This window comes from Neltuma alba, unplaced genomic scaffold, assembly GCF_004799145.2.
Source record: "Neltuma alba isolate B1F8T4 unplaced genomic scaffold, ASM479914v2 tig00007441_pilon, whole genome shotgun sequence".
NCBI lineage: Eukaryota > Viridiplantae > Streptophyta > Magnoliopsida > Fabales > Fabaceae > Neltuma > Neltuma alba.
Window position 1 is genome coordinate 8,303 of NW_021634784.1, and position 27,526 is coordinate 35,828.

The 27,526-nt window shown below is 31.4% G+C and overlaps 1 protein-coding gene across 1 annotated transcript; it reads left to right on the top strand.

Moving 5' to 3' along the window:
• The first annotated feature begins 13,747 nt into the window (after nucleotides 1-13,747).
• Nucleotides 13,748-14,266, top strand: LOC114752558 (thioredoxin domain-containing protein 2-like). The gene has a single exon (XM_028941295.1). It carries the CDS (start codon nucleotides 13,748-13,750, stop codon nucleotides 14,264-14,266), a length of 519 nt encoding a protein of 172 aa, XP_028797128.1.
• The last annotated feature ends 13,260 nt before the right edge of the window (nucleotides 14,267-27,526 follow it).

Here is a 27,526-nt window from a genome sequence, read left to right on the forward strand (position 1 = left end):
TTTAATAATATACTTCACCATTTGCAACTTTTTAGTTATCATTCAAGCATTAATTTGCTTGAGAATCCTCCTAATATTCATTACAATGACATTGCCCATTTTGTGCCCATTCAAACAAGGCAATACCTTAGCAATTAACTTAGAAAGGAATACTCATCATCTCCTTTATATAATGATCACATTAGAGATATATGGACAATTTGATCATATTCTCACATCAAGTGTGTTACATGTGACTTCGGGACCTTCAGAGTTCAGACATCAATTAAAATATAATCTTTAGGTCCCAAAATCTCTTGCCAATATTTAGATAAAGAATGAAAGTAGCCAGATCAAACAAAATCATATGCGATGCTCATTCTAATTCAAATTAATTTTCAGATAGAAAATAAAAAATACCATAAAGCATCACACATAAAAAAGAAATAGCAGGCTAAGGGAGATCTAGAAAACCAAGCTCTGATGCTCCATGTTAGAACAATCCATATGAACACACACACATATATATATCCAATAGTTATATGGAATTTTACAATTATCAAAGTAGTAGCGGAAGATTTATAAATACCTCTCGCCATGCTAGATAGTTTGACGAAGCAATCTACAATGCTCTCGATCTTGATCTAGATTAGAATAACTGAAATTATTCAAAATCATTAATAGAAAAGACATCAAGATCTCTTCTAACTGGGAGGTGGGCACAGTAATGGAATGAGAAAGAGCCGCCACCAGTTAGGAAACTTTAAGAGCCATATATTAAGTTTTTATAGATGCTCATTCAGTCAACCGTAAAAAACATAACCCACCATCAAGGTCATAAAATACCTAAAAAAGGACTGAGTTTAAAATAATATAATATAATATAAAATTTATAATTAAAATATCTCAAAAGAACAAGTAAGCAATATACACTTGTGATTTAAAACTCTTAAATGGATCAATTGGAGAATTAATTAGTTTATCAATTAATTGATCTAACTGAGTGAGTCGGATTGAGTTTTAATGCCGACATACTTCAATGGAAAGGGATTCCCATATTCTATATGCAAGAAAACAAGGTTGTAAAATATAATCCAAAACAATATACAATATATTTTAATCAATGCATGAATTAAAAGAAAAAAAATCATGTGGAGAGAGGAGAGAGCTACCTCCACTAAGGACTCGTTGCAATATTACCTCCAATCCTTAATATAAGACCCCATTTGACTTTTATTTTGGTTCTAATTATAAGACACAAATCCACTTTATTTCTCATATTTATCCATTTTTTAAATAGTCCTTGTAATAATAGTAGTTCTAGTCAATACATTTGATTAACAAGAGTATTTTTGGAAAGATAACATATATTTATTATAAATAACTAACTTAACTAATTTTCTTAGTCTACTTAGATTTGTCAACTAACTCTTATATTAAAGACTAAAGGTAGTATTTTATTAGTCATGAATAGTGTCATTACGGATTAAATAGTTGTTGCAAAGGGAAGAGGGGTGAGGGTCAACAAAAGTTCATTTGCAACTATTTCCTCCTACTCCATTTATGAATAAACCACTTCTAGTTCCAAGCATCTCACCAAAACTTAAGAGAGGCCATTAGCCATCAGTGATTTCTACAAAATGAAAGACAGATTTCCAATTCCACTCATATTTAAACCTACGTATTAAAAAAATCGTGAAAATTATCACCTTCTCTATCGTTCTCTCATAATTCTTCAACAAGATTTTAATATGGGTGACATTAAAAGATATAACAAACAAATCAAGTGGGTTATAAAAATGATCCATCGCTTCTTGTATATACTTTAAAGAGGACAGGAGGGAATAATTTCTATTATTAATGAAACATTACAAATCAATATACTTCAATTTACTGAAAAGCATATTAGTAGTTGAATTGGTTGAAGCAATAGTTTAAGAGTTAATCATCCAAATCAGGTCGGCTCAAGGAGAGGCTAGTCATGAGTGAAATAAAATAGTTTGATTATAATATTGAAAATATTCAGATATGATCCTGAAATGAGTAATATTTAAATTAAAAATAGACATTAATTCACAAGTAAATAGAGCATTCATAAATAAATCACATGTAATCTAACAAAATAGAGTGATTAAAAGATAAATTTGACAAGCGGGTTCTCTATATTTGACTCAAAAAAACGTTGTTTCCAACTTAATAAAGCGAAAAAAAGATATAAAATCCAACTCAGTCAATTCGCTCAAAGCTCTCAATCAAATCAATCAGAGGATTGGTTCATCGGTTTACTAATTTGACTAGGCGGCCTGGGTTGATTTTTGATGTCAGATTACTCCAATGGCTCAAAAATTTCCATATATTCCGAGCAAAAAGGTTCTAAAATCGAGGACAACATACAATGTATTTTAATCATACATGAATTATGAACATTAACTGTTGGCAGTGGATTCATGTATTTATTTAAGATCCCGGATTTAACTCTTATAAATCAAAAAAGAAAAACAATTCACATCAGGAGAACTGCCTCCATTTATGACTAGTTAATACTCCCTTCAGTGCTATATGTAAGCTTTACTTTTTGAAAAATGGTCTAGTCCAAAATATAAACTTAACTTTTGAGTTTGTTTAAGCATTTTTTTTTATTTTGCCTTTAGTTAATTGTATTTAGTATTCCCGTTCTCTCATTAAAATTACCTTCATATATTCTCTTTCATCATTTTTTCATTTATTGCCCCTTTAATTTACTATCTTAATAAATAAAGGCAAATTTGAAAAAAAATTCTAATATATTTATTATTTTTAATTAATTTTAAATGCTAATTCGTTAAATGTGATTTGGTTATTTAAAATTTATATATAAGACGAGAGGGAGTATTAAAATTTTATTAGCAATCAATAGCCCGGCTACGAATTGAATAGTAACATGAACCGAAATAAATAAGCTTAAATGCGTGAATATACAAAGCCCTATCTTCCAGCTATTTATACATATCATTTTAGCCTCTTATCCACCATAGGATTTTATTTGAATCCCTTTAAGCTCTTTTCTTCCATTGTTCTTCATTTCTCTTCCATCTCTATAATCTATTCTTTCAGTATAGCTATTAAAGACTCACTTCATCCATGTCTGACAAAATGCCTCCCTATTGCCCAACATTAGTTGAAAAATTGTCAGGTAAAAAGTTACAACCACAAGTGCTGAATCAAAATCAAATTGAACAAATTTCTCAAAATCTGAGAGAACAAATCTCGGTATGTGAGTTCTTTTCTAAGATACTATTGGATTCTCTTTGAGATTCATATTCTAATGTTAGATGTCACCGATTTTGATTGTGTACTTGGGTTCAAGTTTGTTAGTACTTTTAATTAATTCCCCCTCAATCCAAATAGCAGAAGTCGATTGTTTATTCTCCTGCAGTAAGCCAATATTGTTTGGTATCTTTTAATAATAAGAAAAATTCGACTCTAAGCAGTGACAAAATGTCGCTACCGAAAGGCCAAAAGTTGCCGTTAATAACCTTTGGCAATGACAAAAAAAAAAAATTGTCCTAGCGACTGTCGCCGAAAGTATCAGCAATAACTATTATATGTTGCCGCAGAAGGTAAACTTTTAGCGGCAACTATTTGTCGCTGTCGAGAATGGAATTGTTGCCTTTGAAAATAATGTCGTCACTGAAGAAAGCGCATTAGCAGTAACAAAAGTCGCCGCAAGAAACAGAATCAGCGGCAACTTATTTCTTTATTGATCATGCATACTAACACAAACTAGTTAGTTTTGCCATTCTTTTATTTTATTTAGTGATTATAACTAGTTTTTAATCAATTTTAGAAATCAATCAAAGATATGAAGCTGTTGAACACTGAAGGAAGTTCTGAATCACCTCATGCACTATTACTGATGCCAATACCTTTTCTGCTATCTCAAGAGGTTATTGATGCACCTGATGAAGTAAGATTGTTCTTAATGTTTATCAAATTCTCTATACAAAATTATATACGCCATTGCAGTTAAACATCAAGTACCAATGATTAAAGAATGGGACATGCCATTAATTGGACTTGCCAATAGCTCGATTTGGATCAAAAAAATGATTTAATTGTTGAGCTGGGTTAGTTTAGAGTTAAGCCATTATTAAATCAAAACCCATAACTAGAAACCGATGGCTTTTGTGACTGAAGGAAAAAAGGCTGATTTTTTTTTTGGGAAAAAAAAATAACCGATAAAAAATTGGTCACATCAAAAAGTTCTAGGATTGTATATGCATGCGTCTTAATGTTTGTCATGTCTTGTGTCACAGTAGCCTATATTCATTTTCTCTTAGTATGAACAGTATCAACTCCTGGTTAAAAAAACAAGGTATCAACTCAGGATATTTTTAGATTGGACATGTAATAGGGGAAATAAGTGAAATTAGAATATAAACTAAAAATATTTAAATAAAGTTTCCTTCACTTACCTCCTTTATGATCTTCAATTAAAACTTGTGCTGAAAAAGTAGCTGCCCATTTTAGTTTATGTTTTTTCTACTAATTTTCATGTGTTTTTCACAGACTCCAAAGAAGAAAGGAAGAAAAACAACTACCAAAGTTTTAAGGAATTTCACTGTTTCATATGAAATTCCTCGTATCTGCGTTCTGAATAACATAGACTTAGACAATGTATGTTATTTAACTTTGAATCTCACTCCTCATGAATACTCCTCCGATCCTTAATATAAAAATTAATAATTGAGTTGATTTTGGTTTTAAATATCAGATCTATTTCTCATATTTATCAGTTTTTTTCTAAATTATCCAAATAGATACTCCCTTAACTATAATCAAGTAGAACAAAGAGAAGGGATATTAAGAAAGATGATTATAGTATTTTAGAAAAAATATGTCAAATTTTTATAATTAACTAACTTACTTAACTTCCTTAATCTAATCAAATTAATTAAATAGGTCTTATATTAAGGACCAGAGGAGTATTAAATTTTTTTACGACATATATATATATATCTTGGGATATAAATTTTCACATCTTATATATCTATTCACGAAAAAAAATCTTTGTGACAAATTAGTTTTATATGTGCAGTTGGCTTTATATGATGAAAGTGGAAGTGGCACCAATAAGCGTCATCAGTTCTCCTTCATTCAAAGACTTCAGAATTGGACTCTTCAACAAAGGGAACGCTCCTCTGGGATGCGTGATGTTGTAAGTTCCGTTTATTTGATATCAAAAATTAATTTTTTTCTCAGGTTTTACTTATAATTTAAGAAAAACAATAGAAAAATATGGGACTCAATATCTAGGTCGAAAAGAAATTATATTTTATCATATTCAGTAAGTGTTTTTTTAACCTTTATCATAATCAGTAAGTTAATCCAATTTTTTTAACCTTTATCATAATCAATAAGTTAATTCAATATTAATATATAGAGAAGAATGCACCTCTTTTGTCAAAATGAGTTTCAAATTAAACATTTTCTTAGATATAACAGTTTTTTTGTGACAGCAAATACAAAGTTTTAAAATATTCGTGTATATACTTGTTTCATGCTTGCAGTATTATAACCATATGATATCTGGAAGTACATTTCGATCAATGAAGGAAGTGGTGAACTTCATGATGTTTGAAAAGTATCCACCAAAACCAAGCAACGAAAAAGATAAGAAGCCTGAAGTTGGGGTGAGTAATACAATCTTTTCTTAGAATCATAAAACTATGACACAATAATCTTGAGATAGATGCATTTGGCTAAAGCTATCCTCCTTCCAATCTTATGTGTAAGGGAAATATTGCTTTTAGGATGACATGTTCCTATTTATAAGAATTCTTTTAGTATTATTTTTCATTTTTTCTTCCATTAATTATTAGTTGGTCTTATTGCATTAATTATTCTAGTGTTAAGATGCAAATTTGTTGCAAAATTTTTTTGCTCAAGAATGCTAGGCACTGGGAAGTTTTTTTGGGTGTAAATTTGCTCTAAAAGAGCAATTTTGTTTCTTACTATTAAAAATATTTACAATCAATGTTGTTATTAGGGCTGGTAAAACGAGCCAACCCGCAGGTTGCGGGTTGGCCCGTGGCGGGCTGCGGGTCATACAAGTCGGGCTCAAAAAGCTCGTTTTCTGGCAAGCTGGTATTCTGCCAACCCTAACCCACCAACCTACCAGATTTTTTTAATTTTTCTTTATAAATAATCAACAATTAAAAAAATAAGAAATGATTTAAATTATTGCAAGCATTCAAATAAAATTGCAACATATTAAAACACAAAATATATGATAGTCCAAAGTCCAAAGTCCAAACACGATAAAAACACAAGTTCAAACGTAAATTTTTCCAATAAAATCAACATGCAACAATGAATAACTATTTTGATCTAATTATCTCTAATGGTGATAACATTTGAAGCTGAAGCATTGTTTGAAGGTTGCTCAATATTGATTTTGATAGTATTAGATAGTAGGACTTCAGCTTTCTTGCCTTTCCAGAATTCCAGTCCACCTCCTCCCAATATTTTAATATATATATGTATATAAATTAGGCGGGGTGCGACCCAACTCGTAGTAGGCTCAGGTTGTGGCGGTGCGGGTTCATATTTTTCAGGTGGTGGTGGGCCCGCCAATTTTGGCAGCTTCGTGGGTCCAACTCATATTCCCGGCTCTAGTTGCTATTTTAACAGTCCACGTTAGTTTTTTAATAGTAGTGGGCAAAGAATTTAAACTTTTGGGACAAATTTTCACAAAAAGAAAAACTTTCAAGTACCCAGCACTCCTGAATAAAAACTTTCGAAGCAAATTTGCACCTTAAACCATTATTATATTCTATGTTCGTATTTGATAATTCTCTCTCATTTACACACTATCCCCCTAAACCGAAGGTGTTTTTATAAATTTAGTTGTATTTTTTTACGTATTTATTACTTTATATATCAATTTTAACGATTTTCTATTTATATAATTCAGTCATTTATATCGTATACTCTGGTCCCTTTTACCGGTTACAAATTTTCTGATTTTGATAACTATATATAATAATGTTTATTATTGCTATTCGGTTGCTGTATATATAGGAAGGAAGTGATGCAGGCGATGAATCTTTGGGCAAAGAGGAGCGAAAGGCTGATGAGGAAATTGATGAATTGGCTGTGCAGAAAGAAAAGGTTGAGAAGTTCATGGCCCAATCATATGACAATATGATGAATTGGCGTCCCAAGTGATCGATGATTATTAATTAAGATGCTGGTGATGGAATAATGTGAAGAAAGTGCGTCATTGTAATTTTCTTTCGACTTTATGCAGATTAATCTGTATTTATGTCAAAGTGTTATGCTTCAACTCTTATATTTCATATGTGTTGTGTTCTCCTGAATTATATAATCTGGAGTACTTTAATTGTTATAAAGTCTGGAAGAGTGTTTAGATTAGTTTTTCAGAAGTGATTATACAATATACAATGTAAGTCCATGAAACTGAAGCAACTTTTAAAGTGATTGTCGGGGTTGCCAAATTGCCCCATAATTATCAAATAGTCTCATGAGAAGTAAGCAGCATGTGATGACAAATTTTGACATAAGAAATGATAATATGTTCAAGATGCTCACTAATTATTTTCAGTAATTACACTCTTTGTTTAATACTACCTCCAGTCCTTAATATAAGACCTTATTTGATTTTTATTTTAGTTCTAAATATAAGACCCTAATATACTTTGTCTCTCATATTTATTTATTTTTTCATAAGTAGTCTTTTGAAAAATAGTAGTTCTTACCAATACATTTGATTAGCAAGGATATTTTAGGAAAGACAACACCTATTTATTACAAATAACTAACTTAACTTCTTTTCTTAATCTCCTCAAATTAGTCAACTACTACTCCATCCCTTATTATAAGATCCTTTTAACTAAATTGCGCGATTTAAGAAAACAGTTAAAATTAGTTAAAAGTAATTAATACGTAGCAAATATTTTTTTTTCCAAATATACCCCTATATATAAATGGGTAGATGTGATAAAGTAATAGTGAGATAAATGAAATAAGTGAATGTATTAAATGCCTAAACTAGAGGTAAAATAGGTAATAATGTATTAAATGTTTAGACAAACTCAAAAAAGATCTCATAAAAGGGGACAAACCTATTCAAAAATTTGAATCTTATAACAAGAGACGGAGGGAGTAGCTCTTATAATTAGGACCGGAGGTAATTATTTTCTCAATAATCCACACTATTTATTATAAATAGGACAGCATTAAACATCGACTAGCTGCCGGTGGCTTATTGGACAAAGCCTACAAAAAACCAACGTATGACTTGGTGGGCTTCCCCATATAAAATACGTTAGCTGAGCCCACCCTAACTCATTTTTAATTTTAATTGACTCTAATTTTATATTTGTTTTACAATTTCACTTTTTATGGGTATAATTATAGTTAAAGGTTTTGTTTCTAAGATAAATAATACTCCTCCGGTCCTAATATAAGACTCTACAAAAAGAGTATTATATTTAGGACGGGAGGATTATTAATCTCATATACAGCTCAATTTGATATATAACTCAAAATCTAATTCTGTGATGTTAAATATTAAAGTTAGTGGAAATGTTTACTTTGATTTTAATATTTCAATCCACTTCATCCCACAAATTTGTATTATTATCCAATTATTACTGTACTTACTAAGAAATTTTTATTAAGTAGTTGCTAATCTAGATAGGTATTTTAAGAAACCAACACATATTGTTTATAAATAATTAATTAATTCTCTTTAATTAATTTTTAAATTTATTTAGCTTTTATATTAAGAATCAGAAGAGTATTGTTAACATATATTTAATTATATATTTAATAGTACTGAATATTTATGAAACAAACATAGGCAGTATATGTAAACATTGTCGTCAACAATAATGCTTTAAATCTAATTTTGAGAAAATTATGTTAGATTTGAAAAGTAGTAGAGAATAGGTAATGAACTTTAGAATATGCAAAACAGAATCCTTCTCAATAATGCATATTAGGATTTCAGATATATATTCTCAAAATCTAATAAATCCAAATTAATTAATTAATTAAAAGCTACTGTTTTTCCTTTATAAATAGAAGCCTTCAGTGGTTAAAGGATGAATTATCAATTATCAATGGCGTTGAGAAATACATTGCCCTCTCCAATAATGCTATTAGTGGCTACTGTGTTCATACTTGTGGCAAATAATGCCATTAAAGTTGCAGAATCAAGGAATACTGTTGCTCGTGTTCTGAGACTCAGTCCTGAAGGGCCAGATCCTTCCCACCACCCACCAAAAGGCAATTAAATGCCCTTATTTTCAAATAGAAAGAATATATATATATATATATATATATATGTTCGTGTATGATTTAATTACATGCGCATGCATTTTATTATTGCCTCATGTTTTTAATATAAGAGCTAATTAACTAATTTGAATAGATTAAAAAAAAATAGTTAAGTTAGTTATTTGTAATAAATAGGTGTTGTCTTTCTTAATGTATCCTTACTAATCAAGTATATTAGCTGCAACTATTATTATTTTTAGGACTATTTTGAAAAAAAATAAATATATATAAGAAACAGTGGATTGGGGTTTTATATTTAAGTCAATTTCTTCAAAGTTTAAAAATAATAATATAATTAAAAATTGCAGATTCCAGTCATAATGCTGATCAAATCATGAGAACCAGAAAGGCCAGATCCAGAGTATCCCTTAGTCCCACCAGCATGTGATTGATGCCTTATTTTCATTTAAGTCATTTATGAGAAAAAATTGGTTTAAAAATAAGTTACCTGCAAGGTAATTAGTTACCTTTTGAACATTTTCTCTCAATAATTTTTTAGTAAGAACAATTGTAAAAAATTTTTTATCAATTTAAATATATTTTTTAACATGTGAGAATGAAGATTATCATTGTTATTGTGAAAATTTTACAATTTTTCTTTCAAGTTTTAAAAAGTAGTAATGCAATTAAAAGTTGCAGAATTAGGTGATAATGTTGATCAGATCATGAACCTGGAACCAGAAAGGCCAGATCCAGAGCATCCCTTAGTCCCACCAGCAGGTGATTAATGCCTTATTTTCATTTAAGTCATTCATAAAAAAAAATTGGTTTAAAAATGAGTTACTTGCAAGGTAATTAGCGACCTTTTGAACATTTTCTCTCAATACCTTTTTTAGTAAGAGCCAATGTAAAATTTTTATATCAAATTAAATATATTTTTTAACATGTGAGAATGAAGTAAAAGTGACCAGAATGATATGTCCATGCATGTTATTATCGTTGTTATTGGGAAAACTTTACAATTTTTCTTTCAAGTTTTAAAAAGTAGTAATGTAATTAAAAGTGGCAGAGTTAGGTGATAATGTTGATCAGCTCATGAGCCTGGAATCAGAAAGGCCAAATCCGGAGCGTCACTTGATCCCGTCAGCAAGTGATTAATGCCCTATTTTCAAATAAAAGGAATGTGTATGATTGCATATGCATGCATTTTATTATCGTCGTTGTGGAAATTTTAACCATTACTATTACAAATAGTTATGTGTTTAATTTCATTTATTACATATTCCTCGAGAATGTTAAAAATTAAAAAGCTATTACAATCAGTTAATATTCCCTCAATTTTTTGCTTAAAATAAAATTATCCAAACCATGTTAATAAAAATGGGTTAAGATTAATTACAGAAGAAAAATATAAAAATATAATTTTTTTGCTCAAAATATCTTTATTTATAGAGGAAAAGTTCAAGAAAGAGAATGTACAATTTGAACAATTCACTTTAATAATAAATACAATATTCTTAATATCTTTTAGGAACAATGTCATCATGTTGGCATTGATTATTGAAGTTGCAGACCCCAACGATGATGTTATGCCATTGTGTTCAGGAGGCTCAGGAGGGCCAAGGCCGAACCCCAAGTGGTAGTCAATGGCCATTGCAAAATCATGTATTTTGAGAATAGTAAATAATTTTGTAATCTAGTGATATAATTTTTTTTATAACAAACACAATTAAATCTAATAAAAAGGACTAGTTGTTCACCAATTAGCAAACTAAAATTTTAATTCTTACTAAAAGAAATGTCTATATTTAATACATGATAGTATATTGAACTCTGATAAGAAAATGCATGCGCATAACCAAAAAACAATTATAAGTAAAAAGTCATGGGCTTGATGATATTTGTAACACTAGGTTGTTAGCATTTGCCTCTCTGACTTCGAAAAAGAAAAATCATTACTTTTTAGTATGTATGCAAGTATTTTTTGGTATTATAGTTATAGTTGAAATCTCACAAAATTTTCTTTCAATGTGTTAAAACTTACTTGTGTGTGTGTGTGTGTTTTTTTTTTGGAAATGGTTGCTTTCACAGAAACTATGAAAAGACGTGCACCAGATGATCCAGATGGTCGCCAGGGCTTGTTCAATGAAAAGAAGCACAGACCAGAGCATTAAAATATATTCCTACAAAGTTCTTTCTTCCCATTAATAATAACAAGTGCTCTATCTTCCTAGTCCTGGGACAATTATGTGATCCTAAAGTTGTAAATGAGGGTATAAGAATATCATTGAGTAAATGAATAATTATGTTATTCGGAATTGAACAAAATACCTATGTATTGATTTTATTTTTTTCTCCAAGACGTTCTACAGGAATCAAAAAAATTTTAAAGTAAAATTGAAAAAATTAATCTTTTAATCTTCCAACTCTTAATTTATTTATAACTCAGTCCCCTCAATTACGATTCGGTATAACTCATTCTCTCAATTTTTAACTCACCTGTGAACTCATCTTTTAATTTTTTTATATAATTATCCTTACTATCACTAACTCATTTTATATGACAAAGATTTGTCTCCAACTCAGCTCCACATGGCGTTGCTGTGTCCTCTTTCCTAGAGACCCCATGCCAGTGTGCCAATTGGCCACCTCTTATCATGCTCTCCAACTCGGCGTACATTTAGAACTTCAGCTTTGCAGCGCCATGACACCGTCTCACATGCCTGTCTGGTGGATAGAAGCATCTGAGTAGCGAGTAGAAGCTAATTATATTAAAACACTCGAGCAAAAGGGGAAACCTTATAGCTTAGGATGTAAATTCGTCTCAAGAATTTTTACTCATAAGTACTAAGTACTCAAAATTTTATATTTTTGCAAATTTGATTCGAAAGTTTAGAATTGTACTAATAATACCCCTACTATTAAAAAGAAAAAACCAATTTTTAACGTTAATATTATTAACAGTAAAATGCAATATTGCTATGATTTTAAATTTTTGGGACAAATTCATATTAAAAAAATTTGAGTGCCCAACACTCCTGATTAAATACTTTCGAACAAGTTTGCATCTTAACCTCTTTTAAAATTGTTGTGGCCAAAACAAGTATTACAATTATTAATGTCATTTAATTAGTACTCCCTCCGTTTCTTATTATAAGAGACAAATAACCGAATTACGTTGATAAAAAAATAGTTAAAATTAGTTAAGAATAATTAATGTGTAAAAAGTATAATTTTTTTCCAAAAATACCCTCATTAATAAGGAGAGAGAACATGAGAGAGAATAATGGTAAATTATTAAAAGAAAGAGAAGTGGGAAGGAGAGAGTGTGTGAGTTGGAGATAATAAATATGGGTAAAATAAGAAATCAACACAAAAAAGTATAGATAACTTTTAAGTGTCTCTTATATATAGGAACATGCCATAAGCATCAAATGTCTCTTATAATAAGGAACGGAGGGAGTATTACACTGGTCAGGTCAACCTTTGATATAAAAAATAATAATGACACTGGGTGTCATGATAACCGTTTTAAATATTGTATCATTATTTTAAAAAATACCACTGCCTCATCTATTACCCTTCGGCGTAATAACCAGCGCAGATTAGACAATGTAAAAGTGTGTTTTTCTTGTAGTATGAGAATTGTAATTCATTCAATAAGATCATTGAAATTATAATGCATGCAATTAATTAATTAATGAAATATCTTATAACGTATGAAATCTGACATCTTGGAAAAATGTTTATCCCTTCTAAAATTATAAGAGTATTAATTAAGAGAAATTCACAGGTTACAAAAAGATAATAAACCAATAGATAAGGAATTAAGACTAAGAAAACAGTCCTTGGAATTAATCTCATTTTGTCTTTGGTTATTAAAAAAAAGGTGCAATTGAGTATATACATTGTTATTTGTGTTATATCATTAATTTGTAATTATTAATTAATAGACAGAATAACCTGGAAGATAAGTAATGAATAATTATCGAATTGATTTATCAAATTGAAAATAATTGAGTTTTAATTTTTTCCTCAACTTTCCGCGGCCAAATCAAGATAATGGTTTTTATTTAAAGAAACAAAAAAAATCTAAAAGAAATAGATGTGAACATTAGAGGATGCACCAGAATTAAAAAAGAAACACATACAATGTAATGGATTTGCGAGTATCACCCCCAAAGTGGAAGAATTATAATGATAAGAATGTATGTCCTCAAATTTACTATTCACCTAACGCAAATTTAGCAACCGACTATACAAATAACAACCCATATTTATAATCAAAAGTATATTTAACATTATTAACTACTCAAACAACACAAATTTACAAGTGAGGCACAAAGTATTTATCATTTTTAGGGAAAAAAATCCTGAATATTTGATTTTCACGCATAATTCTGCCTTCCCAAAAAGCACATGTCAAACTATAAAAATAGAGCCATGTATTGGTTAATTTGTCATACAATTTTGTGAGTGAAAAATGGCAAACATAAGGAGGACCTGTTTTACTTCTTCATTGCCATTAGCAACTGTGATTGTAATACTTATTGCAAGCCATGCTTTTGTAATGCTTCCAACTCTCTGTCGTGCCTCTCATATCCATTTTCAAGAAAAGAAGAAGCACATTCCTGAGAATCCTAATCGCCCTATGGACTTGTTTAGCGAGAAGAATAAGCATATTCCAGAGACTCCTGAAGGATTGTTTGGAGAGAAGAATAAGCACATTCCGGAGAGTCCCGAAGGCTTTTTTGGAGAGAAGAATAAGCACATTCCAGAGAGCTACGAAGGCTTGTTTGGAAAGAAGAATAAGCACATTCCTGAGAATCCCGAAGGCTTTTTTGGAGAGAAGAATAAGCGCATTCCTGAGAGTCCCGAAAGCTTGCTCGAAGAGAAGAATAAACACATTCCTGAGAGTCCTAAAGGTTTGTTTGGAGAAAACGTACGTATCCCAGAGTATCCTGATGGTCCTAAAGCCGTGGTTGTTAGCGATAAGTGTTGAAAGAGGCAAATGCAAAAATTAGGTTTTTTTCAACGTGAAGGTATGTAGACACAAGTGATCTGAAGATATGTATGTAAATGGGCCTATGATGCTCTGTTATGATTCAATAAAGAGTTTTTATCTATAAGCTCATGATAATACATCTTAATTTGTGGATCTATGGATAAAAAGTACAGGCTATTTTGTTAATTTTTGGGCTATGTCAAGGATAAGAAAAAAAGGTTGAAAAATCTTGTGCGCCGCAAAATTTATTGCCCAAATATGCATAAAATTTAATTAAGGACCTCGGCTTAATCTATCTTCATTAGGTACGCAAATTATTTTTAATTATGTGCAAAACGCAGACACTTGCATATATGTTGTAAGCAAGTGGAAAGTTGCACTAGAACTCAAGGACATGAGTACTTATATACACTTTTGGTTAAAAAATTTTGCAATGAAGAATTTTTAGCAAATTATCAAAAAAACAAATGTTAAACGGAAAATTTACTTTAAAATTTTTCACTTAAAAGCGCTTGTCACCTGAAATTTTTTTTGGATATAAATTTATTCTAAAAGTTTAAAATATAGTAAACTTCCCCATGCCCCGTGCTCCTGAATAAAAGCTTCCAGAATAAGAATAAAAATTACTGTATTTTGATAGTAAATATTCACTCACTATTTGATAAATACCTTAATTCTTTTTCTTTGTTGCATTAAAAAATATTGAAGATATTATAAAGTTTAATCAAAATATTAATAAAAATTATATCATCCAGGGTAGCTCCCGAATATCATCGGTAATTTCGAATTGATTGTTCACCATGGTAGCTGTCTTTATTGTTTTCGAATTAGTTCATATTTAAAATTAATATGAATTGATTCTATTATTTTCTTTTATCCCATCAATTGAAGCTAATAAAATCTAAATATTGATTCTTTCCTATTTTTCCTAATACAGAACTAATATTTTACGCCTAAAAAAGCAATTTCCTTTTCTGTACCGTATGTATTCCCAACGGAAGAGTGCAATTTTTGTTTTCTTGTCGCCTCATCTAAATAATAGTGCGAAGTAACACAATCTCAAACCGATTTTTTTAACCTGGTAAACAATCAGTTCGAATATTTTTAATTGAGTAACAATCATTAGACAGTCTAGGGCCCTCATGAAGAGATGCGAGCTAGTGCCTCATGAAATCGAATCACAAAATATATTATAATCTTCTATTTATGACTAAAATAAATATCCAACTGATTAACAAAGATAAAACTAAAAAAATGAACTGAGAAGCAAATTTCAATAAACAGAAGAACTCAAAAACATACAGATGAAAGCGAAACCGGGAAAAAAAAAAAAAAAAAACCTAAACAGGGGACTTTGGTATCCCACCACCACAGAAGTGTTTCCTGGCACGAATAACATCAAAATGTTTCATGTTCAACTGCTTAGGTGTGTGATCGTCTTGCAGCGTTATAACAGAAAACTTGAACGAATATCGATCTCCGTTTCCCCTACGATGATTATAATCATCCATCAGAAACTCTAATCTCACATTCTTCCCAATCCTATAGTATATATCTTTCACCCCCAACATATGCGTCACCTGTAGTATTATGCGATCTTCTTCTTTCCTTCTGAGTCATCTGGACCGCTAAAACAAATCATTTGTGTTTCTGTCACAATAAATGCTTCCCCACGATAAATCACGTGCTCACTTTCTCCACGATCTCTCGTCCTTAGTGTTCTCAATTCCTTCATTTTTCAAATTCAACAGTACACACACACACACATATATGATTCAGGGCCCCAAATTAGGGCACAAAGAGGAAGAAGAAAGACGTACGCCGCAGAGAGAGGAGAAGGATGATCACAGAAGTGACTCCTTATAACCCTAATTTTGCTTCTAATGAGTAATGGCTGGGGCCTCTTTGTTTGGTCACCCATTCCTTTCGCAAACCACATTTTCTCTTGGTCCGTAATAATAAAATATGTGATGATAACAAACTATATATATATATATATATATGTATGTATGTATGTTTGTTTCCTATGATACTAGCTATAAGGCACTTTCAAGTTTAACAAAGTCAATAGAATTCATCGGTAAATCTAATAACGGCCTCCGTAATTTAATTTCGCAATATCAAACATTGTCTAAATTTAATGGAATATGGTGTAATGTTTTGATTATATGAGGTTTTGTTTGGTGAGTTATTAAAAATATTTAGATGCAAATTTATTTTTTAACACTTAATTTAACTGCAATAAAAGTGTAAAGACCAAAATTATTCCCCCACCATCTCGTTCGGTCATCATCGTCTTCCCATTCATATATCTGAGATCGTCTTCATCCTTCAGCCATCTCATCGAATTTATAATATCAAATGCATGGAAAATTGGGCATCTTTCTCCCCTCCATCCATCTTATTAAATATGGATCATATAAAAAGATTAAGTATTATCCAAGAGCTTCAACGTGATTTAAGAAGCCATATATCTGTTTGTGAATCGCCATCTATTTGCCAAACAAGAAGAATGAGGGTAGAGGAAGTTGTTGGGGGACAAGAATCTTAATGCCATCATGCAAATTTCATAATTAGTCATAAATTAATCGAACCAAACATATTGTTAATTGATTTGACTCCGCTAATCTCTTACGTTTCGTAAAAATCACGAATCTGCCAATTGATTTTTTGTCAACAGATCTATGAAAGTGATGCTAAAATTTTAGGAAAAATAAATTTAGAATTACTGATTTGTCGTTATAAATTAAGGACTACATTAATATTTCCAAAAGCTTCCATGAAAAAAATTGTAGCCTAATCCTGTACAGAGCAAAAGAGCTGGGGGAAAAAAACGAGGGGAAAAAGGTCGAAACTGATTCTTTTTTTTTTTTTTTTGCCAACAAGTCTAAAGTGATCCTGGATGACTAATATAAACTTAATTTCCCAAACATTTTAGTCATTAACTTGTTCCAGGGCATCAATACTATCACGATCTTCCATTGCCAACTGTTGAGGGGTTCGATCTATTCCCACACGTCTACCATTAAAAGTGAATCTTGCAGCCACGTACAAGGCCTCCCGATCAAGAACCAGATTTGTCATAGATTTTCAGAGAAACAAATTTAGTAGCTATTTGGGTTGTCCGGTCTTATTGGATGGGTCATGCCCTCTGATTGACAGAATTTAGAAGAAATTGCTGATGGATGATTTGGATACTCCTTTTGAACCAGGCTGATTTTGTTTGGTTGCGTTTTTTTGGTTTTGGTTTGCTTACTTTTATTGGACTTGTTTGCTGGATGGTTGTACCAGACTCTGATCTTAATTTTACATGGGATGAAATGGTTAGGAAAGTTAACCTCAGTGGCCATGGTTGGTCCAGCAAAATATATGCAATTGCAGCATAAATGGTCAACTGTATTTGGCAAAGATATGTTTTCTGCAAATACAAAATCTTCTCAAAGGAGTGAAAACACTAATAGTGTTTTGGGAGAAATATCAACAACAACAAAAAACTACTCTTATAGAATTTTTCTTGGCTTTTAAGAAGATGGTAGAAAAATAAAAAAGCTCTAAGGGTGAAGAAGATTTTCACAATAGTCAAACCACTCCTTCATGTGCTATCAACAAGAATAAAACTTTATACCATGCATCAAAGATTTATACTAGAAAATTTTTCAAATTGTTTGAGAAGGAATATTTGGATGGAGTGGAAACTTTTTTTAAAGAAATAAAAAGGGGTGGAGACACTTTTTATTATGATTTGTGGGTGGATGGAAAAGAGTTAAAAAGGTGGTTTGTGCAATTTGATTCTTCTAACAAAAATGTTACTTGTAGTTGCAAAAAATTTGAATCTATGGGTATTCTCTGTTTACATGCATTGAGAGTTTATAACATTAAATGTGTGACAAGAATACGAAACAAATACTTCTTAAAGCGATGGTCAAAGAATGCGAAGTTTATCAATTATGAGCATAAAGGAGAATGTGATGCTAGTGAAGATCCAAGAATCGTGTACCGTAATTCCATCATGCGGTCTTTTTATAACCTTGTGTTGGCCCCACAAGATCACAAAGAAACTCAAAATATCACATGGGATGTTATCAAGAATGGATCTCAACAAGTTCAAAAATATCTATGCAATTTGAATAAAATCAATGATATGGAAAAGAATAAAGAAATTCATGCTAGCAATCAAGATACAACTCAAGAAGTAGACCAAATTATTGATCTCCCGAGAGCAAAACCTAAAAAGAGTAGAAGTGGCAGGGGAAAAGGCTATTTTGAAAAGTAACAAAAATTAAATAAGAGATTAATTTTATAAATGATTTTTGCATATATACTACCTTTGGTCCTTAATATAAGACTCCGTTGAATTTTTGTGTTGGTCCTAAATATAAGACCCCAATCCATTTTATCTCTCATACTTACTCAATTTTTTCCAAGATAGTCCTTCTAATAATTATAGTTTTAGCCAACATACTTGAGTAGTAAGGATATTTTAGGAAAGACAACACTTATTTATTACAAATAACTAACTTAACTTCTTTTCTTAATTTCTTCAAATTAGTCAACTGGCTCTTATAATTAGAACCAGAAGTAGTATTAGGTATGTGTTTCTCAATTTAATCAACTGTACGAGAACAACCTTTAGTTCCCCAAAGCTTTGGTTCCACTCAACTTATTTCACGAGAGCAAACTTTCATCCCACAAGTCTTTTATGACACTTGGAATAGTAGAAGCCCATTTCACATTATTAATATGAACAACAATTTGAATCAGGTATAATTTAACTAGTTGTATTATTTTCATACTTCATCTTCTTAATGTTAATTAATTATAATATTTTAATATATTTTTCAGGAAACACATCCATCAGCGTGGAGTTACATTTACACAAAACCAATAGTTACCTTCAAGCAAACCAGGTGCAACAAGACTCATTTGCTCTTTATATATATATATATATATATATATTACTTTGATGTGCCGGAAGATATGAGACATGTAAAATAGAAGACTCTTTCAACAGATCTTTTTTTAATGATAGAATTCCTATCACTAATCAAAATTAGTGACGGATTAGAGACAGATTAGTGACGGAATTCAGTTAACAACAGAATTTTTTCTGTCACTAATTCCACTGTCACTAAATAATTAGTGACAAAATTCACTAACGGATTAGCGACGAAAATTAGTGACGGAAATTTTTTCGTCGCTAATCTGCCACTAATTAGTGACGGATATCCCACACAAATTTTGTCACAAAATAATGATGGATTTTTTATGAAAAATTCCGTCACAAATTGGTGACGGAAATTTCTGTCACTAATTCGTCGCTAAATTTTTTATTTTGTAAATTTAAAATACCATATCATCGCCACGAGTCCATCACTCTGAGCTGCCACGTTATCAATGGTTGCCACTTCACTAACTCCCCTCTCTCCCCCCCATGTTGCCACGTCATCTCTTCGTCCACGTTATCGCTAATCATTAGATGCCACTTCGACTCTTCCTATCTCTCATAGAGCCACGTCATCATTGCATCCACGTCATCGCCATGTATCCATCATTAGGAGCCGTCACATCATCGCCTTGTCCATGTCATCGCCACGTGTCCATCATTATGAGCCGCCACGTCACAAATTGAGTCAATTTGTGAGGAAGTATTGGTTTGAACCTGAGACTTCCTGGGCGCGTGCTGAAGCCTTTGTCAGTTGAGCTGAAAAGCACCTGCGAAATTCTTTTACAAAAATAAATATATATAATATTTCTAATAACAAATACAAATATATATAATAAATATTATATACATAATTTAATATATATAATATAATTTAATATATTATTATTTATTTGAATTTAATTTTTATATTTTAGTAAAAAATTTCTAATAATTTATATTTTTATATTTTAGTAAAAAATTTCTAATAATTTATTTTTTATTCAAATATTTAACAAAATAATAAGTATATTATATATTTTTATTTTTATTTTATTTTATAATGTTTGAAATTTTAATTTTTATATAATATATTATTTAAAAATTATGATATATTATATTTTTATTTTAATAATAAGTTTAAAAAATAATTGTTATATATTTATATTATATTTTTTTGCGACGGATTAGTGACAGAATTGTGATGGAAATTAGTGATGAAAAAATTCCGTCACTAATTTCCGTCACAAAATGAGAGTTAGTGACGAATTCGTGACAGAAATCAGTGACAGAATTTTCCGTAACTAATCATTTAAAACAAAATTAGCGACGAATTTGTGACAGAATTTATTGATAGAATCTGCCACTAAGTTAGTGATGGAATAAAATTCCGTCACTAATCCTTAACTAATTTGGCGACGAAAATTTTCCGTCACTAAATTCCGTCGCTAATTTTAGGGATGGAATTTGTGAAGGATTAGTGACGGAATAAAATTCCGTCACTCAATTCCATCACTAATATCCTGTTTTCTTGTAGTGAAAGTTGCACAATATGACAATAAATATTGCTGTCACTGGAATATTCTGAATTTTCTTTTGGAAAAGATCAATCCATTGGGTATTATCAATTAAATACATATTGGTATTTCACTAAAACATCATATAGAGCAGAATACCAATACAATAAAAAAGGACATATCAACCAATACAACCATTGAATTGCATTTTCAATCCTTTTTCTAATTGCATTTACGATCTTCTTTCTATGTGTTACAAAGTAGCCACCCAACCATAAAAGTTATTTGGTGATCTTGAAACCACAAAATTTGAAGTCAAACTACTATTTCAATGCTCCTGGTGCAAATAATTCATCAGACCCTTTTGTAGTCTTTGGAGTGTCTGCACACTTTTGCTCATAGAGGGGCTTCTTGAAACACAGGATTTGTTGACATCACGCCTATGAGCATTCTCTTGACTCAGATTCTATGACTAGCAATCCCCTCTTCATATCTTCATCATTTTCCATAAGAGAAAGTACAAGAGAAGATCAATATCATAATCAAACTACTCTTAATTTGCAACCCAAAAAGCAGAAGATGAAGAAAAAGAAGGCAAGGAAGGAAAATAAATGTACATACATGCAATTTTACAAAAATAATATATATATATGTAACTTATTTTGTGCTGTTAATGTTCTTTGCTTTGCCAATCCTCAGTGTTATTATTGTTGATGATGCGTATTAATGATTTGGGATTTGGGAGAAGTTCTTGCTGTAGCTGGACCAATAATACACACACACAAAAATCACTATCTATATATAGCCTTTGGAACTTTGTGAGCCACATTTATAAATGCGCATCTTGCAAACTCATCTAAGAACTCGTTGCAAAATGGAATTGGCGGCAAAATCAATACAGGCATTAGCCTCATCAAGAACAAGAATTATACTTCGCTTGAGAAGTATGTTCCAAGACAAAAGAGTTGGCTCTATCACAAACTCCAATTTTCTCCTCCATCACTCACTCTTCAAATTTTCAGAATTATGGCTATTCAGTTACATTTGCATCTCACAACTTAATTTGAAATTTTATAACAAAAAAAATGAAGCTCTAGTTGCTTAAATATGGTTTAAGCATAAAAAGAGTTTAAACTTTTCAGGTGGAATGTTATCGGTCATGTGAGCTTCTAAGATCAACCTTGCATTTTCACCTAACAAATTAAACTTTTAGAAGATGAAACAGTTATATTTGCAATTATTCTTACAAGCCATTTTTATATCCATATCTTTATATATATGCACGTGTGTATTGTGAGCATCAGCTTTTAAGATCAAACTCACTAGAAGAGTCCTACAGACTTGGTAGATTGAAGACTGTTGCTTTGAGCTGGCATTTCTCTAAAGCCTATAATAATGATCACATAGTAAACATGAAATCTAACCTTAGAATTGATGGCAAAAATAAAAAATTGCACTAAGAATAAATCTAACGTATAACATAATGAGATTTAATTAGTTGTATATTTTTCTATTGTAGAGGTAATTCATGATCCATTCACCTTCCACATTTCATAGTCAGAGTAGAGATCTAGAAGATCTGACCAGGTTTTAATGCTATCCTTAAAAAAGAGTGGCTTCTTGAGGAATAATGCTTAGCATCATTCTCAAATCCTTCAAACCCATTGGTAATATGCTAATCCAATCTATAAGATGATGCAGAGATGAGCACTACCACCAACGACGTTACGGTATCTCCACCAGCAAAGGTGATTTAAATCTGAGCACGACCGCCAACAAAGCTATTGTATGTTCGCCGCCAAAGAAGATGACGCAGACGTGAGTGCCACCGCCGATGGCATTATGGTGTCTCCTTCGGCAAGGAAGATGATGCAGAGCTGAGCGTGAGCACCGACAAAGTTACAGTATTTTTGCAAGCATAGAAGATGATGCAGATCTAAGCACTATGGCCACCGACGTTATGGCATCTCCATGAAGATGAGGCAGAGCTGAGTGCTAGGTACCCCTCTTCGATTCCTTTGATTTTTCCATTGAGGGTTCATGCGAGTTTTTGTTCATCCAAATTTTGGAGTTTATTTTTCTTTTTTTAAAAAATAAATGTGAACCCATTCAGCACGAGTCATACGCCAAGTAGATTAAAATAAATTGAGTTTGGGTGTTTTGATTGGAGAGAGTTTAAGTGAGGTGGCACTCTCAGAGTACATAAGAATTTCTCATGGAAGGAGTGCAATTTTTGTTGTCTTCGTTCCCTCATCTAAATAATAGTGCAAATTAAAACAATCTCAAACCGTTTTTTTTTTTTTTACCAAGTGAACAATCAATTCCAATATCTTTAATTGAGCAACAATTATTGGACGGTCTAGAATCCTCATCAAGAGATAAGAGCTGGTGCTCATCAAACCGAATCATAAAATATATTGGGATATTATATTTATGATTAAAATAAATATCCAACTGGTTAACGAAGACAAAACTAAACAAATCAGATCTAAAACAAATTTCAATAAACAGAATCATCTCAAAAACATACAGATTAAAGCGAAAAGAGAACCCAAAAAGGAAAAAAAAAAAAAAAAAAAACCTAAACAGGGGACCTTGGTGTCTTACCACCATACAAGTGTTTCAAGGCATCAATAACATCAAACTGTTTCATGTTCAACTGCTTAGGTGTGTGATCGTCGAGCAGCCTTATACCAGAAAACAAGAACGAATATCGATGTCCGTTTCCCCTACGATGATTATAATCATTCATCAGAAACTCTAATCTCACGCTCTTCCCAACCCTATAGTATATATCTTCCCCCACGTACATATTCCTCACCTGTAGTATCATGCGATCTTCTTCTCCTCCTCCTCCTTCTGTCTCATCTGGACCACTAAAACAAATCAGTTTTGTTTCTGTCACCAAACATGCTTCCCCACGATAAACCACGTGCTCAATTTCACCACGATCTCTCTTCCTCATTCTTCTCAGTTCCTTCATTTTTCTAATTCAACAGTAACAATGCATATATATATATATATATATATATGATTCAAGGCCCCAAATTAGGGCACAAAGAGGAAGAAGAAAGACGTACGCCAGAGAGAGAGAAGAGTGATCGCAGAAGTCACTCCTTATAACCCTCATTTTGCTTCTGATGACTAGGGCCTCTTTGTTTGCTTACCCATTCCTTTCGCAAACCATATTCTCTCTTGGTCCGTAATAAAAAAATATGTGATCACACACACACACATTCCTATGATACTATAAGGCACTCTCAAGTTTAACAAAGTCGACAGAATTGATCGGTAGATCTAATAACGGGCCTCCGTAATTTAATTCAGCAAGATCGATAAATTATCACTCCGACAATTATATTTTTTAATGAAAAAAGTGAAATAGTTCATTCATTTTTTCAATCTGACGTGCATCTACAGTAAATAGCGCGAGAATTGCTTACAAATTAGTTATGCAGCTCCTATGTTGAGGGCGACAGATAATAACATTTTTTCCATTATGTTTGCAAGATCAAATTAAATTACTATTAGAAAATTTCAGTCGACGTATAGTTAGCAAAGAGCTTTTTTTTTTTAAAAAAAAATTAAGATTAGTTTAGGGTTAACATAATCTTTGATTCTTTAAATTTGTTCTCATATTGATTTTAATTCCTTACATTTCAAATCATAGATTTTGGTCCTTTATAAGGAGTAAAATGATTTAGATTTTTATTAAATTATAAGAACCAATATTTATATTAAAAGAAATTTGAGAGATCAAAACCTATGGTTTGAAACTTGAAGAACTAAAACCAAAATGAGGGCAAACTTGATGGACCAAAATATATATTAACCCATTAATTTATACTGTCTCTGATTCTTAATATAAAACATGATTAACTAATTTGAGAAAATTAAGAAAGTTAGAAAAATTACTTAATTATAACTTATATTACATGATCTTTTTAAAATACTCATGGTCAAGGTTGAGGATGTTATATTATTTAATAGGATTAGAAACAAAACAAAAATTTAAATTACCTTTCCTGGAATTTAACAATTTCTAAGTTCTTTTTTTTTTTAGTCATTTTCTCTATAAAATTGTTATTATAAACCACCAAAAAAAATATAATTAAGAATGATAAGATGACAGGATTTTAGAAGGCTGGAGCCCAAATTGATCTTTATATCTCTTCAAGAGAATGAAGCCTGCAAGCCTGATTCATATTGGCCCGTTTGGTTCGTTGAGTGGCAGAGAATGTCGTGCAATGTGATGTAATAGATGGGAATGTAACGTAATAATGTTTACAGCAAGTTTGCTTGGTACAATATTAAGAATGGGTAATAAAATATATTTTTTATATTTATTTAATTATGATAAAATTAAAAAGACAAAAATACCCTTAGTAAAAAAAAAAAGAAGAAAAGAAAATCCTTTCTCCTCCATGCTATGCTTCCTGACTTCCTCAGCGCAAATTAGGAAGAAAACATCTTTTTCTTCCCACAAAATCAGAAATAATTCACAGAAAGCAGAGGTGAAAAACACAATTACGGCAAATCAAAGAAACAAGGAGGAATTTCTTCCCTTTTTATCCAAAAAATGAAAAAACAGAACAAGAAGGACTAAGGAAGAAGTTGATAGAGAACGGATTTAATTTGGTGACAAATGGATCTCCAATTTGAATGATCTTTGAGGGGGTTTGATCTTGGGGCTGAAGAAAGGTGGGTAGGCGTAGTGACGGAGGTTGAAGTTGAAGACAAAAGACAATGAGGTGGGTGGAGAAGTAGAAGAATGAGGCTGCGGATGAAGTTCTAAGCTGGCGGCGGTGCGGTTGAGATGTAGAATGCGAGGAAGGACGAAGGTTGCTCCCGACGTCGGTGATTGTAAGGAAGGTTCTCCGGCGAGTAGGAATGGGTGGACCACAACTGACACCCACCATGGTTGAAGCTACGACACCCGCGAAGCTGCAGGACGATTAGTGTAGATTGGAGAAGGATCCAATGGGGTTTGATTTTTTTAAGGGCAGCAATGTATTTTTCTTATCCTATAATCTCCATTCACAGGACATATCTATGCAACTCAAAGGAATCAGTTTAGGTACTAATCATTTTCACGTTTAAATTATCCATATCTTATTTAAATAGTTTAGATTTATTTTTTTATTTTTACTTATTTAAAATTATTTTAATACGAATAAAATCTAAAATAAACATAATCTCTTAATTATTATTCTATAAAAAAATAATTTTTTCTATTTAAAAATAATTAATTAAAAATTTTAAATTTAACCATTCAAATTATATATAAATAATTTAGATCTGATAAATTAAAAAGCTTGCCAAGATGATAGTCCAAATATAAACTTCTTTTCTTACAAAAAACCTAAACAAAGAACTGAATCAGTTCTTTGTATCTGGATTACATATAATCCTCGTTTTTTTCAATCCAAGTGTGCCATATACTGTATCTATACGTACAGTAAAATCTCGTCGGAATAAAAACGCTCGTAAAATATTTTGATGATTTAAAAACTGTCATCGACACAAATCAAGGATCGTAGTTAAAATCTTTCAAGAATAAACCTGCAGGTTTTGACTCCATTAATTAATCCCTCACGCTATTGTGAAAATCACATCTGTCTATTGATTCTGATAAATTGATTTTTGTGAACAGATTACAGATCTATCAATTTAAGAACCACCGATTTGTCACTATTAATGGAGGACTACTTTAATATTAACAAAAACTTCCACGACAAAAAATCGTAGTACAGAGCAAGAGAAAGTCTAAGTAATGGGAGTTTGGATGAATTAATAATAATATGAACTCAATTTCCCTAATATTTTAGCCACTAATTTGTTCATTCCAGTCATCAACAGTATCACCATCTTCCATCTCCAAGTCTTGTGAGGTTTGATTCTCTCCCACACGATGACCATCAAAAGTGAATCGTGCAGCAACAAGGCCCTTCCTGTTACAGTAATCCTTCATCAAAAGCCCTAACTTCATAGTTTTGCGAAACTTATAGTACAGATCCTGCTCATTTTGCTTCTGCACAACTATGGTTATTTGTTCTTCTCCTGGCTTCTGACCGCTGAAACAAACAATGGTTGCTTCAGTAACAAAGAAGCCTTCCAAATGGTCCTCTTCAGTTATCTCCTCCCTTTTTATAACTCTCTCCATTTTGTAATGAACTGAATCTGAGTATTGTTCTTCTCATGTACTACATGTAGAAACTGTAGAGTTAGTGATGTGGATTTGAATGGGCCCGTTTTAAGCTTATCAATGGTAATGTAAAAATGCTAAGGAAAAGAATGGCAGAATAACCATGAAAAGAAAAACTGGTAAGAAAGCTAAATCTCAGCCATCGTACATGTAGTGAGGAAAAGAAACACATTTGTCTAGCAAAAGAAACCGCATTAACCTCTCAAGATCCACCGAACGGATCCAAGAGATCCAACAAAAAAGAAACGAACATAATGGATAAAACTGACATCATAGTATAAAGAGAGAAACACGAACAAGCTGTTACCTAATCCACCAGAAGAGAGAAGCAAGAAGTCGATACTTGACGGAGGAGAGAGAGAGAGATAGACGAGGGAGAGAGGGAACGACAAGAGTAGGAAAGGCTAGGGCTTCAAATAGCGTGGGGGTGGGTAAGCCGTCAGTAAGGTGACATTGAAAAGCAGGGATAAGCTGATAATTCATCGAGTCTGACGTTTAGAGAATGGTTAGATAAAACTAAACTATAATTTAAAAAATAATTTCTAAAAAATAGATTTTTAAGAAAATAGATTTTGTAAAAAATAAATTTTATAAAAAAATAATTATGATAAAGT

What these genes read in the sequence shown, in the direction of transcription:
- LOC114752558 (XM_028941295.1), top strand. Translation starts at nt 13,748, where the DNA reads ATGGCAAACATAAGGAGGACCTGTTTTACTTCTTCATTGCCATTAGCA.